Source organism: Diadema setosum, chromosome 13 (assembly GCF_964275005.1).
Source record: "Diadema setosum chromosome 13, eeDiaSeto1, whole genome shotgun sequence".
Classification (NCBI taxonomy): Eukaryota; Metazoa; Echinodermata; class Echinoidea; order Diadematoida; family Diadematidae; genus Diadema; species Diadema setosum.
In genome coordinates this window covers 13703663-13726070 of record NC_092697.1, presented here as the reverse complement: position 1 = coordinate 13726070, position 22408 = coordinate 13703663, and the positions used below count along the sequence as shown (strand labels likewise).

At 37.4% G+C, this 22408-nt stretch overlaps 1 protein-coding gene across 1 annotated transcript in view; it reads right to left on the bottom strand.

The window, feature by feature from the left end:
* Nucleotides 1–22408, bottom strand: part of LOC140237233 (phospholipid-transporting ATPase ABCA1-like) — a 103044-nt gene that overhangs the window by 57469 nt on the left and 23167 nt on the right. The window contains exon 5 of the mRNA XM_072317176.1: nucleotides 21449–21573. Within this exon, the coding sequence (XP_072173277.1) occupies nucleotides 21449–21573 (125 nt within the window). The remainder of the gene's footprint in view (nucleotides 1–21448; nucleotides 21574–22408) is intronic.

The window sequence follows — 22408 nt, the reverse complement described above, 5'->3', positions numbered from 1 at the left end:
AATTATGACAATAATGATTGCACTGACCAAAAGACAATGATTAATACAAGTACTTTTAGATAATAATAATTATCATCATTAATAGTAACAGAAGAAGAGGAAGTAGTAATAATATTAGTATTGATATTAATATTACTATTAATGCTGAATATTCTTCTTATTACTATCATTAATAGTAGTAGTAGTAGTAGTAGTAGTAGTAGTAGTAGTAGTAGTAGTAGTAGTAGTAGTAGTAGTAATGATAACAATAACACTATTATTACTAGAAAAGAAAAAGAAAAAGAGAGAGTGTGAGTAAACAAGATGTAAGTCTGAAAACAACAATGACTTTAATACAATCAAATCTTCCATCATTAGATGGCTACATTCACAAGACCAAGAAGTGTTTCCTCCAAAATTTTGGATCTTTTTTTACACCAGTTACAATGATTACTAGATGCTTTCAAAGGAGGGTCAGTTGAAAGATTTCATTTCTGACTTGGAATTCATGACCACCCATATTTAGTGGCGACAAAAATCATACCATCAGATCAAACAAGAATCTCTTTACTGTGAACATATTTTGTGAGATAACGTATCTCATGAGTGTTTATAGCGCCAACTGTATTCTTGGCACGTTGGCATGCCACATCCACGTACCATGCGTAAACAGCGATATATAGAACGAGCAATAACAGAGCCAGATTTTAGATAGCTCCCTCTATCATTTCATGAGCATTGACCTTTACGCTAACAAACATAAAAATGTACATAAACTTTTCGTGGTTGCCACTCTAGTTCGAAAAGACTAAAAATAGGTTTGCAAGTATGGCGTTTCTTAAAGGGTTTCGTGTCACATCCACACAAGTGAGTGTGAAAATATTTTCATTAAATGTATTACCGGTATCTTCGTTTTGTATACCAATACTGACAATAAATATACATGAATACATAACACAGAGATGTGTATTGTGTGTATTTTGATAACACACATGCACACACACACAGATACATCTATCACAGCTACAAATACCTTGGTTGAACATGTTTATTCAATAATCTCAAAAACATTCTCCTCAACCACCACTCTCTAGCTCTATTGCATCTTCAAAATGTCAGACAACATAAATCTTATCTCACACACAGAGCTCTACTGATTGAATAATCCACTACAGCACACACGCTTTTTTTTTGTGTTTACATTTACATCATGGCTATAAATAGATGTAAGGTAATTCAATCATAACATGTGCAACTCTCCCATGTGAAATTGTCATGTGTATTATGTATGGAGTATACTGGTAATAGGGAAGGTGTGTGTAAGAGTATGGAGGTGGGATAAGGGGATATGATACACGAAAGTGCGCAATTTTTCATCTTTAATATGCATGACTACTTTTTCAAAGATTTGGTTTCATAAGGCCATAATCTACAGCCAACTGCAATTTAGTATTAGAAATTCATAAACTTCATATTGCCTTTTTTATGTATATTTATGGATCTGTGACATTTAAATCAAATATCAAAGATTATATTTGAGTAGTTTGAAGTATATTGATTTAAAACACCATCATGGAAATAAACTTGTTAAACAAGACATTCATTGGCTTATTTCAAATAAAGCTGTAGGCTATTAATCAGGGCTCTAGGCCTATATAGTAATCATGTGACTTGACTGAACAAAGCGTCACAGGAATATGACGTCTGCATTTTGAGTTACCGGCAATCTGTGACGTATCGGAAGTGTACATTTCCTTTGGGCCTTTCACTGCTGGTGAAATAATTATCTAAGGAATTCAAAGCTGCTCCACTTTTTTTTTTTTTCTGTTTAAGGTATACTCATCCTTGGTTGCACAATGATATGAAATATATTGATGCGTGGGGAGAATATCAACCTTGCTCTACAAATTAATAATTCTCACATTATGCTTCCTATGAATGAAAAAGAATAGAAACAATAAGAATAACAAATAATATACATATATACAAATTGTATATACAGTTGGAAAATAAAAATGCATGCCATCAAAGCACACTGTGAACACAAAATATTTTGCAGTATTTTCGCTTTTGCAAATTTTGTGAGCTGACTGAACTTTGCAAAAATATTGCCACCTGTAGCACTTTACATATGTTGTATATATCATATCGAAGCTCGGAATGGCTAACTCTATATATATATTATTATATTCTAAATAGTATATGAAGAATAGATGTATTTCTCATTCAGTCAGTGGTTTTTGATCCAGAATTCACCTACTCGCAAAATCATCTAACAAGTCCCAAATCTTATGCAGAAAACACATGACTTACTAATATCTTAATAGTATACTACACATTGATCTGCTCTAAAGAAAAATCATGGCTTCCATCCTCTCACTTTCATTTTCATTCCATGAGCAACATCTCAACAAAAATCAAGAAAAAAGAAATGCTCCAACATTCGATTCATGCAATTCAAACCATTGTTTGAGGAAAATGGATCATGAGAATCACAGCACTGCACACTGTCTTGGTTTCTGCCGGGATTGTTTTTTTTTTTTCCAGCTGTGATTAAGTGCATACTTCAAGGAATAATTTACCATTTGCAGACAGAACAAAAACTCAGCTTTAGTGCTTCAAAATAGTTCTAAAATGTGAGTGAGGGATAGAAACAACCAGTGTAAAATAAGATAATCAGTATAATCAATTTGAAGTATTGTTTAATGAAAAAAAAAAATGTAAACAATAGCTATAATATTAAAATTGTGTCTAGACTAAACCATCTACAGTTATGGTTTCGTGAGAAAAATAGTGATATCTCCTCATATTTTAGGCTTTATTGCAAAATGTTTATATGGTAGGCTGTTCTGTAATACAACTGACCTACACATATGCATCAAATGTGAGAACTCGAATATTTTTTAAATCACTGTTTCCAATGGTAAACAGTACCTTTAACTAGGTTTAACTCTACAGCCTGAATTCCCAAATGTTGTTTAAATCAAATCTATGGTTTAAATTTAGTCCATGGATTGGAGTACTTTGCACAAGTACGTGACCATGCATGTTCATTATTGGATGCTTGCTGGCGTCCGCAATATATTGTGGCTTCACATGATTTTAAATTTTCATAATCAATGGACTAAAAAAACACTTTTGTGAAACCATGCCAAAGAGAATATTCTAACACCATGCGAGCGTCATATAACAAATGATCGAAATTTAGTATATCAGTACAGGTCTGAAAATTTTGTTTCTCATGTGGGAAATCAAATTTATGTCAGAGCTATTATAACATAAAAAAGACTAAATGGACAGAATTAGTTATAGTCCAAGTATTCTATTACATTAATTACTTAAATAATTATCGAAAGTTTGTATAACACTAGGGGCCTACAGGTCTGAAAAAAATTATATCTCATGTGGGAAATGAAATTTACAGTACGTCAGAGCGATTATCACATAGAAAAGGCCAAAACAGAACTAATTATAGTCAAAGCATTTTTATACTGGAAATATTGCTAGATGTTGCTGGAACAATATTTCATACAAAAACAGAAAAGGGGGGGGGGTTGGGTTAGAAAGATCTGTAAATGTTAGAGAAACATGCATGTCTGCTTACATTAACGGGGAATAATTTTCCTTCTTGAAATTGAATAGCAATTTTTGTCGATGGACATACATTTTCAACAAAATGGTATACAAGTCTATGTAACGAAACTGCTATGCAAATTACATTTTGTACAGCAGTCATACCAAAATGCATAGCAAATTGCTATGCGGTACCAGAAAAATTATTCCCTGATTAAACATTTGCATGTCTTCCACTGATGCATCTATCTCAAATTTGAAACTAGGTAAAATGAGAGATGTCAAGAAACTTTTTAATCTTTCCTTCGCCAGCTGTTGTTTTCTCAGGTTCTGCAGATTTGCCATAACCACTTGACACAAACACAATAGACCTTACGGTACGGTTGAACAAACATTTAGACACGCACTCACATCTACTGTGGCTCGGATCTCCTTTAAGAAAAAAAAAATCCCATTCCCATGAGACACTCAAAAGGGAGACCTACCTAATTTTTCAAGTTGACTTTGATGATATGAGTCAATTAGAAACCAGACAATAGAACAAAAAAAAAGTACAGTAGATTGCTGTATATTTCTGTAAAAGTGATACCACTAACACTTTCATTCCATCATCTCAAGTGTCACAATATTTCATGAAATTTAAACAAATATTTTAGTGTATTGTATGGCCATTGTACACTAAAAACCTATTGACAATAAACAGTGACATTAATCAAAACTAATATGCCCTCACAGGCCTCTGGAAAAGTGCCTGCACACAGATCTTTGCTTTTTATCTTTCTTTTTTGGTAATGAATAAATATACCTGTGCACCAAATAACCACAGAGTAATACTTGAGATTTTTTTTTTCCCTAAAGAGCAGTGGATAGAGCTAGGTTTTGACAAACCTGGCATTCATAAAATCTTTTTTTTTATGTACAAAAAGATGTGGGAAATTGAGAGTGGATTCATTATTACTTATCTATGTTCCATATCATATGAAAGTATGACATATATCACTGATGTGCAAAAAGATTAGGACCTTTAAATTCTTCTACTTTTTCAGTTTTTTGTTCAACTGTCTCTGATTTGTTTATTCTTGATATTCCTTTTATTGTGGTTGACTAAGACATTAAGCATTCCTTTAAGAAATCCTTTACAAGTCCTGGTAAAGATACTTTCATCAGCTTTATCAACATGACACATGTCAAAATCTAACAGACAGTACCCCCTGTACATTTTGCAAACAGAAGTAGAATTGGATATATTTGTTTTGCACATATTCTACCACATGCTCTGAAGGTTTACAAACATTCTATCAATGCTTGAAGACAGAAGAGTCAAGTTATAAAACAAGATGACATCAGCATACAGGTTCAAATCCATCACAGTATAGTTCATCTGCACTGGGTCTAGAACCTCAAGGGTACCCTTTAAACATGGGTACATGATGCAAATAAATTGAGCAATATCACTTTTCACAAACAGAATCTTACTTCTTCTTCTTTTATTCCACAACTTGGTCTTAGCTGCTGATTTGATGCAATAAACAGACACTAGATTATAGTAACTTCAGAAAGTTACATATTATGAATTTATTGCATCTCTAAAGATGTATTAGCTCTTTAACGTAGTCATGGAAAACTACTTTATATAACATTATGAGACCTCATGCATCTTTAAAGATTTTAATATAAAATGACATATATTGCACACAGCATGAGGAAGTACAGCCCGGATATGTCTGGTATCTGTTTTGTAGTGTCCTATGCAAATAATCAGCACAATGTTGGTACTTTTAGTGCAGATGATCAGTCACTAGTCATTTCTTTTTATACAGTATAACCTTGACTCTGCCAAGTAACCTGTTTGAGAACATGCGGCAATGATCAATTCAGCAATATGTAACAAGTTGTGAAAACTAACACAGTGTTTGTGTGTGTGTTTCCACAAGCTGTAGAAGCATTTGACCCTGTTACCTAAGGTAACTTTCTCTTGATCTTTCCTTCCATGGTTCAGCACACACTTAAGGTTTATTGATCACCGTGCCACAAGAGACCCACAGTCATGCCAATCTCTTGGTCGCGAGATGATGTAACACGGAAGCCATCCGCCGATGTGTGACGAACACGTGCACACACACACATAAAAAAAAAGAATACACACATGCCACACATACAAAAAAACACATTCTCACACAAACACACACACACGTAACACAACACAATACACTCTATCGCAATTGCTTTGTACACTTGCATAAGGAGTATCTGCATCACATCCTTCTATAAAAGCATATTATAGAAGAAAGTGCAAGCGGCTCTGAATGTCATTGTAGTGTCACAACATCCATTACTGAGAAACAAAATACACACCCATTTGTAATCATTTTTTCAGAAAGGTAATGAAAGATCAGAGCATACAATTATGCAACAATAATTGGTATACGCATTACTCATCAAGAAAGATTAAATTCAACAATAATCTACAATTGTAAGGAGTGGTATATCATCTCTAACTTTTTTTTTCTTGCTTGGCTTGTAGAAGGCAGATTGCAGTTTCTTTGCTACATGCTCTATCTTAGGCATTTGCGAATTGCTAAGTTGTTACCGTGGGTTTTCTGTTTTTTTTTATTTTTTGTTATTGAAGCAAGTTGCTGTTATTTTTTGCATCTATTTTAATTGTTACATTTCATTTATTAATTTTAACTCCATTTCATTTTATTCTATTTCTTGAACTAACTTAATTCCTGCATTTGTCAAACATACCGTATCATCAATCTGATTAAAGCATCTAGGGCCTACATGGTATGATCTTGAGTGGATGCATAATAACAGAGGCACTATAATTCTGACATATTTGGAACTTGGAGAACTGTGTGAATTTGAGGAAATAATCACTCCAGCCTCAGCTCTGTGAGAGGTGATGGCCCTGGCTTGTATTCTAAACACACTACCGCCAGATAAATTCACTCAATGCAAATCACATTTAAGCATACTGCCAGACTACCAGTATATGACCCTGGTAATGATGTTACAGTCATGCATTCATGGAAGTACTGTATAAATGCCATATAATATCTTCAGGTTTTTATTTTTGTGAATTTTGTAAATCAGTTGCTATTCACAGATTTTGAAACACCCAGAAAGTATCTATTTTGATCCTGACATGAATGCCAGATTAAACCATTTAAAGTTACAATTTATTGAGAAAAACAGTGATATATCTCCTTATATTTTAGGCTTTATTGTGAAAATTTTATATGGTAGGATGTTTTGAGATACAACAGACCTACACATATGCGTCAAATCTGATATCTTGAACACTTTTGAAATCACTGCTTCCAAAGGTAAACAGCAGTCATCCTGCTGTCCACACAACGCAATGGTTGACTGCACAAGGAATCAGATTAAAGGGGAAATCCGGCAATGCAATCAGTACAATTGTATGTGTCAGTACCAGCACCCATAGACGGGAATGACAAAAACAGGATGAATGCAACTTTCGCAGAAACATATCAGGCATGTCTGTCACGCCCACTGCTCTCCAACAATTCCCCATGCCTGCAGTGTGACCTCATGGCTTTCCAATTTGTCTCTGATTTTTCTCTCTCTCCTCATGGTATTTCATCACATGTGATCATTTTGTCCTGTCTGTCTGTCTGTTTGTCTGTCTGTCTGTCTGTTTCTCTCTTTTTCGATGAGCATGCACTGATTGTGCAAGGTCTATTCCATACACCTACTTGCAAAACCAAAGCTTAAATGTAGTTGCACAGCTGGTGCTCTCAAAATTAAGAGATTCTCTCCGCATGTCTTTAAAAAAAAACGGATCTGATATAACACAAGACCATTCCCTGGAGGACCAAAATATCCTCCCACACAAACACAACACAAAACGAGATATGAAACTCGTCACACTAAGGACGAGTTAGGTGATACGCTTGGGGTCATCAGATGTCGGTCATCCGTGATCGACAAAGAAAAGAATGTGATATAGGCACCTTGAAATTATTCAGCGTGCATGCAAATCCGTTTCTCTAACCACTCGGCCACGGGACATCCACGGAAATGGTTAGGCAAAAAAAAAAAAATGTATAGGTATTACAGGGGGGAAAAGTCAATGCCCACTCAACAAACGGGGCCGCGTGAACATGTATTGCATTGCTAGACGGAAATGCGGCCTTGTAACGACTGATGTCGCTATGCCATTTCTGGCGACTTGGGAAAAATACGTGCCGTAGACATAAAACCTATAATCGGCTGGTTTTGATACCTTGCCTTTAATCACAATTTTCAGTGTGATGACGTCATCAAAGTACGAAACAATAAGCCAGTTCGGGGTTCCACTTTGAGCATGAGCAGAAAAAGGTCATCTGTACCAGCAGAGCATGGTGGTTTTTAAATTCACTGAGATAAGCATCTGTAATGTAATGATTATTCAACTGATCCCTATAAGTGGTGCTTGCCAGCACATCCACATGACAGCAAAAGCGGTGTCTGACAATATCAATAGAAAGAGATTGTTAATACATTCAATGCAAAATAATGAAATGGATGCTTTCCAAAATGTCAATGGAAGGATCATTCTGGTCACCTGGTCTATGCAAGTTCATCCTTTGTTTGAACATGACTGATGAATTCCATAAATTGTTACGTTGGGCAAGCTCATGCCTTCTGTCGCTTGAAACTAGTGGAGTGCCTAATCAACTGAGAAAGAAGAAAGGTCATTTGTACCCATGTGCCCATGAGCTAACCCCGAACTGGCTTATTGACATGGTCTTGAAAGACAATTTTTCAAAGTACAACACCTCCGTCGTCGTCATTACATACTATGATCGGTTTGACAAAGTCAGCCTGCAAAAGTTTGCAGCAGTCGAAGCAATGTGGTCTCCAACACAAAAAAGAGGGATATTGTGTGTGTGTGTGTGTGTGTGTGTGTGTGTATAGGTGCGTTTATATACGAACTTGACTTCTACATGGACGAATATGTAATACACCATTGAAGAAAAAAAAGTAAAATAGCAAAGTATTTTGTTTCGTGATCTTGTGGGATTCGAACCCGCACGTATGCAACCTCACTTCTCTGAGACGTCGCCTTTAATCACTCGGCCATACGTCTCGACGAGAAAATATGACGAACGTAAACTTATGTGTGTGAAAGATGAATCAGGAATCGTTTCGTCCACATTCCATTCTCATTTTCAGTTTTAAACTGCAAAATTGTCAACCTGATGAGGAGATTTCAAAGAATAAAATGCATGATTACTGCAGCTTATTGTCTCACCTACAACATACTTTAGTTTCAGAGGAAACGAAGCAAAATCAGCTGAGATAAAGGTGCTTAAACGTTGTCAAGTCAATGCATGGTTTAAAAGAAAAATCACCTCCCATAGACATAACACGTAAACTTGTCCGATTTTGCGTCTTTACCTCTAATCACAATTTTCAGTGTGATGACGTCATCAAAGTACAAAACAATGACATGGTCTTGAAAGACAATTGTTCAAAGTACAACACCTCCGTAGTCGTCATTACTTATACTATAATCGGTTTGATAAAGTCAGCCTGCAAAATTTTGCAGCAATCGAAGCAATGTGGTCTCCAACACAAGAAAGAGGGATATTGTGTGTGTGTGTGTGTATAGGTGCGTTTCTATACGAACGTGATTTCTACATGGACGAATATGTAATACACCACTGAAGAAAAAAAAAAGTAAAATGGCTAAGTATTTTGTTTCGTGATCTTGTGGGGTTCGAACCCGCATGTGTCATGGTATACCCTACTGTAAAGTCATGTAATGTCGTTGTGTTTCTACTGTCTTGTTCTCTCCTGTCTTTGTAAAAAAAAAAAAAAAAAAAAAAAAAAAAAAAGTTTCATGTATTCACAAGAATCCTTTTGAGTGGTTCACAATTTACAAGCATGCTTTTCAGTGAACCTCTCAGTTCTTTCTTTTTTTTTTATCCTCCAAACATAACTTTGTATTTTGCCGGTATGCATGTATAATTTCGTATTTGTTAACCATTATCTACCATGTAAAGTCGAATACATGCCTATGTTATATCTTCTGATACATTTCGTGTTATGTTTGACGAAAAAGAAAGAAGGAATGAAATAAATGAAATGAAAATGAAAATGAATGAATGAATGTGTGCAACCTCACGTCTCTGAGACGTCGCCTTTAACCACTCGGCCATACGTCTCGACGAGAAAATATGAGGAACGTAAACTTATGTATGTGAAAGATGAATCAGGAATCGTTTCGTCCACCTTCCATTCTCATTTTCAGTTTTAAGCTGCAAAATTGTCAACCTGATGAGAAGATTTGAAAAAAAAAATAAAATGTATGATTACTGCAGCTTATTGTCTCAGTTACAACATACTTAAGTTTCAGAGGAAATGAAGCAAAATCAAGTGAGGTAAAAGTGCTTGAGCGTTATCGTCTATGCATGGTTAAAAAAAAAAAATCCCCCCATAGACATAACACATAATCTTCGCTGATTTTGATATCTTGCCTTTAATCACAACTTCTAGTATGATGACGTCATCAAATTAGAAAACATCGACATGGACTTGATAGACAATTGTTCAAAGTATAACATATTCAACGTATGTCGTCAGTTTGGTATTGACTGGACGATCAAACACAGGAACATGAGGCAGCGATTAGTAATCTTCGCTGATTTTGATATCTTGCCTTTAATCACAACTTCTAGTATGATGACGTCATCAAATTAGAAAACATCGACATGAACTTGATAGACAATTGAAGGGGTCGATGCAATATAGTGCTAACCCACACAATGTTCATTTTGAGATAATCGCTGTTGAATGTTTGGAAAGTCCATACATTGTATATTGATAAAACATGAATGCATGCATTTTTTACCATCTTATTGGTTGAATTCAAATATGATATTTTCACGGAGGTTAGAGTGAAGGATAAGGATTATGAAAATGCTTAATCGTGTCATTAATTCCCAATCAATGACATCCCTACTATAGGCATATCATAATTTCTCATCTAAAATCAATGGTCTATAGGATTCATGCACCATTACTTGTATAGTGCATAAACTTTGCTTTTTAAGCTTTGAGTGAAACGTGTCATAGCATAATTCTGTAATTCCATCAGCAGTGATTGACATAATGAAGAAGAAATATATATCACATTGAACGCTTAGAACCTAACGGGGGGGGGGGGGTATTATAGCATGATACTCGGTTTTTTACTGCCCAGCTAGATGCCAACAACATCCATCACTCACGGCTACGCATAGAGAAACAGCCATGGCGAAAATAAAACTTTGCTTTCTCATAGGCACAATGACACAGAACCCCGTCAAACACACTTTTCTTGGCAGGGATGGACATGAAAAAGTTCATTACTAATACTAAACAGCGTATGCATTCCATTCATGTGGAGCTAGATACCTCTATAGCAACATAAAGCCTGTCTTCAACTCCGTTGATAGAACAATGACAACCTGAAATTTCAAAGAGATGAGCGAGACGCTATATACACCTGGCCTAGAGTTAATTTATTCAGTTCTCATTCCTACTTCAAGTTGGGTTATGTTATTGTAATCATTCCCATCTGCAGTATAACAAAACCAAAGTGAGGGAAAAGGGGAGAGAAAAACGAGAGGTGGCAAAAGGAAAACTGCATGCACAACTGCAATCCATAGCATTGCGTGTGACAAGTGAAACAAATGTTTTAGTTGTTATAGCAGTGTTTTATGAGCATAAACAGATAAATAAACAGACAATGTCAAATTTAAAAACCATCAATTTAATGTCAGAGAAGATGGTAAACAAGATGCATTGAAACCGTAACTAAATCGAACATATTCAGATATAACATTCTTGAATTAAAAACAAGATAAAGAAAAATAATGTCCACGTCAGGATTAAAAAAAAAAAAACGCCGCACGAACATGCATTATATTCTTGATGCAAAGTTCCAAGGATTGTCTCATTAATTTAAAAGCAATGATTCCCTTACCACCACCAGCACCACACCACAATGACGTCTCTAAAATCAATGGTAGCACATATCATTGTATCTTGCATTGAATTAGCTCCCTTTTCCTAAACTACCAGTGAAACGTGCCATATTATATGGTGTAATTCGATCAGTAGTGATTGACTTTAAAGAAGAAAGATAATGCAACAAATTAAATGCTTACCACACTGCTTATAGGGCTATTCCAGTTTGGTACTGATCTGTTCTATTCTCCCAGATGCCAACAACACATATCACCTATGGCTAAACTAGTGAAACAGCCATGACGAAAATAAACGACAGAGAACCCTGTCAAAATCACTACACTAATTGGAAAGGTATTGCCCGAAATTCCTCATATAATATGAAGCAATATCAAGTCACTTCCTTCCCTGCCTGTCTTTAACTCCGTTTTTGTCAAACAATAACAACCTGGAATTCTAAACAGATAAGCGAGACGCCATACACCTGGACTAGAGTTAATTAATTCAGTTCCCATTCCTGTTAGTTATGTAAACGTACACGTTCCTAAATATCCTGCTACAGTATAACAAGAACAAAATCTAAATGAAGAGAAAAGGAAAGAGAAAAAGAATGGTAGCAAGCGTGGCACTGTTTCAAGGGGCAATTTACAACATTACGCGTGACAAAATTAATGAAGCAAACCCAACCTCCAAACTCCAATACAAAACAAGGGAAATAGAGTAGCTGTGTTCATGACATCAGAGTGAAGCTGAACTGCTGAAAAAAAGAAAAGAAAAAAGAAATAAAAGGAAAAAGTCCTGCGGGACTCGATTAACTTCTCTCCTTCCGGTCGGGCATTATAAACACGCAGCGTGCTAAGCGATTCTGCCACACGGAAGATCCGAAGATCCTGTGCGAAACTTAAATCTATCTATGTATGCTATACACAACACAAATTTACATTGATATTCAGTTTTTTGGCGATATACGTCAAGTGACTGATAGCGCTGTTCAACTTCCCACGAGTGGCCGCGTGGATTCGATCAATATACAGTTACAAAGATAAATCGGGAATCGTTTCGACCAGATTCCATTCTCATTTTCAGTGATCGACAACGAAAATAATGTTAAGTAGCGACTTGAAGTATAATATAATATTGAGAAATATTCGTGAAGTCCAATTCTTTATGCAGTCCTACATAATTCAGATGAAATTGTTTCTGTCATGCAACCAATTGAAAATTTCGTGTGGTGTCGGCGTCTCCAAGTAAGTTGATTGGAAAGGATATGTGAATGAATATTTACCAATAGGTCTTTATATTGTAAAAAAAAAATCAAACATGGCCATGCGGTCTTTTAAGAGCCATCTTCACTTTAACATTTGTAATTTCAAGTCCAAGTTGCCAGTCAAAGCAATGTGGTCTCCAACACAAAACAAAGGGATATTGTGTGTGTGTGTGTGTGTGTGTGTGTGTGTGTGTGTGTGTACGTTTACATGAAAACGTGATTTCTACATGGACGAAGGTGAATACTCCATAAAAGAAAAAAAGCAAAAGATGTAAGTATTTTGTTTCGTGTTCTTATGGGGTTCGAACCCGTACGTGTGCAACCTCACGTATCTTGTGACGTCGCCTTTATCCTCTCGGCCATACGTCTCGACGAGAAAATATGAGGAATGTAAACTTATGTATGTGAAAGATGAATCAGGAATCGTTTCGTCCACATTCCATTCGCATTTTCAGTTTTTAGCTGCAAAATTATCAACCTGATGAGGAGATTTGAAAAAATAAAATGCATGATTACTGCAGCTTATTGTCTGAGCTACCACATACTTAAGTTTCAGAGGAAATGGAGCAAAATCAGCTGAAATAAAGGTGGTGAAACGTTGTCAAGTCAATGCATGGTTTAAAAAAAAAAAATCACCTCCCTTAGACATAACACGTCAACTTGTCTGATTTTGAGTCTTTACCTTTAATCACAATTTGAAGTATGATGGTAAGTCTTCTCGAACTAAGAGTGTGGAACGGAAGCTTCTACGTGAAAGATGAATCATGACGATCACCCGTGACCGACACATCTTTAAAGGGATCAGTTATTAGAGGTGGAAGACCTCGTGCCAAGATATTGTTTCAGCAATTCCAAAGCAATGATACCCTTACATTTAGGTATACCATAATTTCCCTCTGAAATCATTGGTATTATTCATGTACAATTGCTTGCCTTGTCCATAAACTTTGCTTTATAAACTTTCAGTGAAAGGTGTTATAACATAATTCTGTAACGCCATTAGCAGTGATTGACTACATAAATAAAGATATATCAAATTGAACGCTTAGCGCGTATAAAAGGGGGATTTTAGCCTGATGTTGTGTTATTCACTGCTCAGATACCAACAACACTCATCACCTACGGTTACGTATAGAGAAATAGCCATGGCGAAAATAAGGTTTTCCTTTTCTTTGGCAGATAGACACACAACCCCTTTGAACACACTATAATTGACATGGAGGGACATGAAAAAGTTCATTACTACTACTAAACAGTGATGCCTTCTACTCATGTGGCACAAGATACCTCTATAGCAGCATAAAACCTGTCTACAATTCCGTTATTGGGTCAAACAATAGCAACCTGGAATTTCAAAGAGACGAGCGAGACGCCATACACCTGTCCTAGAGTTAATTTATTCAGTTGCCATTCCTGCTCCAGTTGAGTTATGTAAATTATTTTCCGACCTGTCTTGTGCAGTGTAACAGGAACAAACGTAGAGAAAGGGAAAGAGAAAACGAAAGGTGGCAAGCGGGGCACTGTATATCAAGGGCAATTTACAACATTACGTATGATAAATGAAGCAAATCCAACCTCCAGCCTCCGACAAAAAAAAAAAAGGGAACTTGAGTGACTGTGTGTCGTGGGGTAATGACATCGGAATGAGGCTGAACTGCCAAAAGAAAAACAAAGAAAGAGAGAGAGAAAAAAAAAAATAATAGCGTCCTGCGGGTCCCGAACATCTCGTCCTAAGGTAGTGCATAATGACCATGCAGCGCGCTAAGCGACTATAAAGCCACACGGCTGTCCCGAAGATTGGATGTGAAATTCATATCTTTATATCATTTACAACATGAAAAAGTTCATTACTACTACTAAACAGTGATGCCTTCCATTCATGTGGCACAAGATACCTCTATAGCAACATAAAACCTGTCTACAACTCCGTTATTGGGTCAAACAATAACAACCTGGAATTTCAAAGAGATGAGCGAGACGCCATACACCTGGACTAGAGTTAATCAATTCAGCTCCCATTCCTGCCAGTTATCTAAACGTACATGTTCCTACCTATCCTGTTACAATATTACAAGAACCAATGAAGAGAAAAGGAAAGAGCAAACGAAAGGTGGCAAGCGGGACACTGTAACAAGGGGCAATTTACAACATTAAGTGTGACAAAATTAATGAAGCAAACCCAATCTCCAAACTCCAATACAAAACGAGGGAAATAGAGCAGCCGTGTTCACGGGTTACGTATACTTGGTAAAATAATACGATAAATGACATCGGAGTAAAGCTGAATTGCCGGAAAAAAAAAAAAAAGAAAGAGAAAACTTCCGCGGGAGTCGAACTTCTCGCCTTCCGGTATGGCGTTATGAACACCCAGCGCGCTAAGCGATTACGCCATATGGCTGTCCTGGAGATTCTTTGCGAAACTTAAATGTATGATTATACTGTCGTGACAGTGCTGACTGAGATGGCGCTATTCAACTTCCCACAAGTGGCCGCGTGGATTCGACCAATATACAGTTGCAAAGAACAATCGGGAATCATTCCGTACAGATTGCATTCTCATTTTCAGTTTTTAACTACAAAATTGTCGACCTGATGAGGAGATTTGAAAATATAAAATGCATGATGACTGCAGCTTATTGTCTCAGCTACAACATATTTATGTTTCAGAGGAAATGGAGCAAAATCAGATGAGGTAAAGGTGCTTAAACGTTGTCAAGTCAATGCATGGTTTGAAAAAAAATCACCTCCCATAGACATAACACGTAAACTTGTCTGATTTTGAGTCTTTACCTTTAATCACAATTTCTAGTATGATGATGTCATCATATATCAAAACCATCAAATGGACTTGAGAGGCAAATGTTCAAAGTACAACATATCTGAATTTGGGATAATATTGAGCTTAAACAACAGAGATACGAGCAAATGAATGTCAGAAACAGTACCTCAAAAAAATCAATTCCACTTTTTTTATATAAAATGACGATTTGATGACGTCATCGCGTTTCTCTGGCAATATTGATACTTGGAATGTTATTTACAATTCATATGCTTTTGTAATATGCAATAGAAATATAGGGTCAACGGACGATTTAAAGAGCTATGACGAAATAAACAAAGACATGTTTTTTCACTATATTTGCAGAAAGACGCGCGTGCGGAATTTCAACTTTGACGCCTGTGCATTCCTTTGTTATGGGTCGAAATCGATCGAAAATCAATGGATACTGTTACTCAAAGTATCAGGAATCCAAATCAGTCAAAAAAATTGCATTTCCATGTTTCTTAAGCGCTCTGCGCGCGAAATTGCGCGGACGGACGCGCACGCGAGAAAATGTTTGAAACGCTTATAATTGTCTGAAACTTCGAGATTTCCCATTGGGAAGTCGTTTTGAGCCTTTTAAAATTTTGACGCGCGCTTACGCGCGCCTAATGATGACCTGGGTAACTAGCGTTAGAAAGTAAGATAGAGCGTGACCTGAACTTTATGTCCAGCGAAAATGATACAGAAATGACATCTAGTTATGAAGTTATGATTGATCATGTGACAAGGTCCGAAAATCACAAAATGGCGCCTAGATGACGTCATAGATATGTTACTGTCATGAAAACCTTATTGTGGCTAGATATTGTTATGAGACATGTTGACTGAAAATGTCATGTCATTCCGTGATGTCATTGTTGAGATATTGACGACACAAAATGTGGCAGAAAGAAAGAAGAATAAAAAAAAAGAGAAATTTTGACAATTACAATAGGTGATACGCTGATAGCGTATCACCTAAATATGTTCCTCGAACACCTAGACTGTAGTTAACACTGGTCTTTAAATAACTCACACTAAATAAATTTCTTCAATGCCACTGACATTGTCTTTTATAAAATAGGAATGCATTATCAGGAAGGAAAAAAAAAAGGTAGAATGAAAAATGTACATAAATTGTATGATTATATCTACAGAGAAGCCATACCAGCGTAACCGAGGCTGCTGGAAATTTGATATTGAAGTATTACTAGATAGTGATGGTCAGTCTCCATTAAGTTCAGACTATTTAATGAATGATGGAATTGCAACTTCAAATTCAATTCATTGCTTGACGGAAAAGAAAAAGTATAGAATGAACAACAACATTGATCAATCAAACAAGGCCCAGAAACAAACTAGGCAGTATTAACACAGTTGTCATTTTGGCCTGAGCAGTTTGGGCCATCATATTCATTTTTTTTTTTTTTGTTCAGCAAGAGAGAGAGAGAGAGAGAGAAGAGAGAAATTGCCTTAATGTTAATAAGTGATTTATTGTGCAGATTCCCATATATCACTGGAGATGATGACAGGCAAAAACACATTGAATCCTTGAGTGGACTTGTAACATAGGGTATACTTGTCTACACTGTTTCCCTTGGAACATTATACAGACATGAATTTGTATCAATCATTCCACAAAATGTACAAGGCCAAATTGAGTCTTTCACGCTTTTCTCATTCTATTCATTTCCTGTATATGCATACCAGAAATATGATGCTTTTTCCCCCATGCATTTGTGACCTGACAGGACACCTTTTCCACATGTACTCCTTCACACACAGTTGGTTTTCAACAAAGAAAGTCATACTCATAGTACTTGGACTACATTTGGACTTGAATTTGAACTGTGACACATCTAGGAAAATCCTTAGAGAAAAAAGTGCCACTCACAACTGCTCTTGCTGTAGACAGATAAGGCTGGGTTAATTGGAGGAAGATTTGCTCCTAATTGAAATCATTGGCCGCGATTACCCATTCTTCAGGTGAACAGTGACTGGCCGAGATGACAAGTGTAATGGGCAGGTGTAGCTAAATACATCACAGTGAATCATGGGATGATAGTCTAATACCCCTTTCATACTAAAGATATTCTACAGCTAAAGATGTACAACCATTTACACTACATATGCTTTTTTTAAAGCCTAAAATCTCTTTCCAATAAACATTTCAGTAAATGGATATTATTACTATTATTTTCTCTTTTTTTAGTGTAGTATACAAATATTGACTGCTCATGAGGATGATGGTGGAAATTATCATTCCCGAGGTGCTTTTCATACCGACCCTTCTATCACCCCGAGGCGTTAGCCGAGGGGTGATGGAAGGGTCGGTATGAAAAGCACCGAGGGAGTGATAATTTCCACCACCATCCGAATACAGAGCAGTTAATATTTGTTTTATATACCTCATCGTTTAAGACTTAACCAAGATCTAGGGCTAGGAAAATACGAAGTAAATTTTAACTGTTAGGCCTAAACGTTAGCCCTAGCTAAAGTCAGGCCACAGCCTGCGCTTGCTTGCATGGTTTTCGTGCATTTCGTACACTACCCAGTACGCACGGTACATTGTACTCACTCACACGGCCTTGGGCGAGCTCCTGCATAAAATCTTGGCAGAAGATTACAGTATACATCCAGTTTCCCGTCGCTCGTGTTTTAATTCGATATTTCCGACATGCTGAGATTTGTCTCTGCTTCGGGATTCTAAGAAATTCTAATTGCAAAGTGTACGATCTTTGATCCAGCTCACTTCAAATCACGGAGGAGCGCTCGATCACGCGCCACGTTGAAACATGCCTGTTGTGCGCTAGTGCGATGATTTTGCATGTGTTTATACGATGCGCGTAGTGAACGTCCTTGGGTACAGGGTGGAGGGGTTGCGGACACCGCGCGCGTAGTCTAGTGTACTTGTTATGTGTACAACAGTCGCGGAGGGTTTACGAATTCTATCACGAGGGTTTTGCCTTTCTATCACGAGGGGTTTGCCTTTCTATCACGAGGGTTTTGCCTTTCTATCACTTTACATGAAAACCCTAAGGCAAGATAGACGGGACTACACCTTGTCACGTGATATACTTTTGACCAATCAGTGATACGAATCTCACTTATGAGGTATATAATACCTGTTGTACATACCCCTGGGGTATTCCTGATAGTTGCAGTTATTTGTACTACGTGGAGAGTCCAGTGTGAAAATCTCTCATGTTAACCCGTTGAGGACCGACTGATTTTGCTACAACACGCATTTCCCACAGACACCTGCCCGAGTATACTCGGGACTTGTCCTCAACGGGTTAAAAAACACCAAGAAATTGTGAAGTGCTATCTGACAAAGAGTGAAATTACTACAGCATTACCCTTGCTGTGGAGCTGATGCACAGACACCACTCACTGACATTGGGTGATTCACATTTTTGGAGCATTCTACCACCTTCTGGTCTGAAAGATACTTGTATGTGGAAAAATTCCCCACTCAGATTAAACATCATTCTTCACACTGAATCATCTTGAGGTTTAATGGTGAAGTCAGTCTGAAAGGGGTCATCATGTCGTGGCTTACAATGTGACCGACTCTTACTTAGTCACCATAGGAAGATGTTAAGATTCATCAAGGTATTAAAGAGAGTCATTCTCTTCAAAATTTGATTTTGCCTCTGACAAAGATTCTGCCGGGATCGAAAGCTCAGGCGCCTTTTAACTCCTCTTCAGAAACTTATTAAATCTATTTAAGGTCAGGTCTGCTCAGCAACCCACAGAACTATTTTGACTTTTGATATTTCCGTTCACTATATTCTGTGCAGAAACAATAACAACAACAACAACAACAAGAAAATCATGTTATTTACCCCCCCCCCCTTTCTCAGACACAGAGACAACCAACTTGAAATCAATGCAAACATGCAATATACCTTCCTGTGTGTTTCTTTGATAGAAGTGCACATACAACCTCATAGTCAGTCTGCTCATCCGAAGCAACACACATTACACAACACTGATGTGTTGTGTAATGTCATCTTAGACCCCGTTTACAGTGCGAGGCTCGGCCGCGGCTCGGCCGCGGCCGTGCCCAGCCCCGCTTCAGTGTAAACGCGCAAAAGGCCAAATGCGAGGCCAAAATTGGCCTCGCATTTGGCCTCGCTCTGGAGGTGGTCTCGGCCGCGGCCGAACCGCGGCCGAGCCCGGCCTTTTCTTGGTGTAAACACAAACTGGGCCAAATGCGCGGCCAATTGCGCGGCCAATTTTAGTCTGGCTACCAAACCCTCTGCCTGTATCTTTCGCTATTCAGGATATTAACCCCCTCAACATTGAAAACTAGTATAGTTTAAGGTGGTTTTGTCCTGCAAAGGATTCTTTATTTCGGCAAAGGCCTTTGCCCGAACGGCGACTTCGTCGACACGGAATTCATTTGGCAAAGGGTCTGAAAACCAGACAATACCAAATTGCATTTGTTTACAAGCAGAGCGCCACTACAACAAAATATTGAAAGGTTTGAATCAAAAGCGCGGCCGAGCCCAGCAGTGTAAACGGACAAAATTGCGAGGCTCGGCCGCGCAATTGAGGCGGGCTCGGCCGTGGCCGAGCCGCGGCCGAGCCCAGCCCCGCACTGTAAACGGGGTCTTACTACATGTAGCATACATATTGCATTAGCTGTTATTTTCACGAGGTTTAATTTTCGCAAATTTCTTGAATCACAATTAATTGGATCTCGAATCTAACAACATGCGAAAATGTTACCATGCACGCGCAAGGTTATGGTGGTGTTGGTGTCAATTCGCAAAAACAACATCTCCCTGAAAATGTCTGTGACCTCATTCACAAAAATATTTGTACAGGAAAATAACAGCTTATACAGTAATCACAACATCCATAGCATATGAACATGTGCATGCACAAACATGGGATCGTACACCTTGAAGATGTACCTTGCAAGTACGTGTATGTCTTAGAACCATACTGCCCTGTTTCGCTTGCGACAGTTTGAAATGAGATTGAAAATCAGCCCTGATGATTGGATTTGGTACAATAGGAATCAGCTGCTTTCTGCTTACGTGTCTCACTTTATCATCATAATTTGGTCTGGAATTGAGGCTAGATTTCCATTGACCACAATCCTGTGGTTGTATGGAAGGACGTAGGAGACGGAAGCTCCATTATTGCAAGTTAACCAGATAATACCATGGTTTTTAATATTTCCTGCTTAATATTTAAAACCAGTTGGTAAAATCTACACATGATCTATTTTTCCTTCTCTCCTACCTTGCTTTGAACTGCAAATATGTTTGGCTTCAAAAAAATGGGGCAGCAAAGCACCACAGATTGCTAAAGGTACACTAGAAACAAATTAGATAGCATTGACTCCTGACCACAAACTTTTTGTTTGTTGGTTAAATTGTATTTAGCAGGAAAGCAAGATTTATATCAATTAGCGTCAACAGAATGCTGTTTTTAATAAATTGGTAAAGTCAAAGCAACAGTTCAGCACAGGTTGAGCAAAATCTGACAAATGTTAGAAAGGGTGCAGCATTCTGATTTTCAGGTGGCCTTCTTCTGTCTTATTTTCAGAGGGCCTTTATGTAGTCATCTGTGTCATATTTCTTGTCACTATTTCCACATAATGCTCTAAATATTATTTGTGTGCTCAGAAGGATAAAGAATATGATATCCCTTCAATTCATATGAATAAAAAAAAAATTAACCTCCTTCAATTATTACTCAAGGGATATGTCCAGCTCAACCTGCTCCTTCTTTCATCATGGGAGTGTGTCAGTATTCTGGGAAGCAAATTAGTACAGGCAGATGGTCTGGAAACAAGACTAAGTAAGACTAGACTTGAGAGACAAAACTCGTGGTCAACTCACCTCGGCAGGATTTGGCTCAGAGTTCAGAATTGCCGTGATGACCGGTTTGGAGAGGCCGATCTCTTCCCTCAGGTAGTCGCTGACCGCCTGGGGGTCGTCGACGATGTTGCTCAGAGAGGAGAGGTCTGGATTGAAAAAGGACAGTGAAATGGGAGTATTTTGACAATGATGAATAACATCAAAGACTTTCATTCCATCAGTCCAGTCTTTCACAGTTTTGTAGGTTTTATTTCCCAGGCCTGCAAACAAACCCTCATCAAAATCAGGGATGTTCCAAAAAACTGAAACAAGAAATAAATACATCTGTGTGTTATGTGCATCTCAGCAGGTGATAATAATTGCAAAGCCAGGGAGATACTCAAATTCATTATCTGTAAAGGATATTAAAGGACAAGTTCACCTTCATAAACATAAGGATTGAGCGAATGCAGCAATATTAGTAGAACACATCAGTGGAAGTTTGAGGAAATTGAACAATCGATGCAAAAGTTATGAATTTTTAAAATTTTTGTGTTGGAACCGCTGGATGAGGAGACTACTACAGCTTGTGAGTCATATGCGTACAACAGTATAAAGAAAATGTAAAGAAAATTCAACATATTTTCACTTTTTTCGCATAATAAAAGAGCACTTGACTTGCCACTTTCTAAAGGCAGGGGGAATGATATTACCCCTAACATGTGTCGGTAACGAGTCAAGGGAATGTGTACTTTCTTCAAAAGATTAAATTTTGTGAAATTCTCTTTGTATTTTCCTTATATTGTTGTACGCATGTGACATCTAAGTTATTCATACAATGCAGTAGTCTTCTCATCCAGTGGTTACTGCATTAAAACTTCAAAAATTCATAACTTTTGAACGGATTGTCCGATTTTCCTCAAACTTTCACTGATGTGTTCTGCTAATATTGCTACATTCTCTCAATCCTTATGTTAATGAAGGTGAACTTGTCCTGTAAGA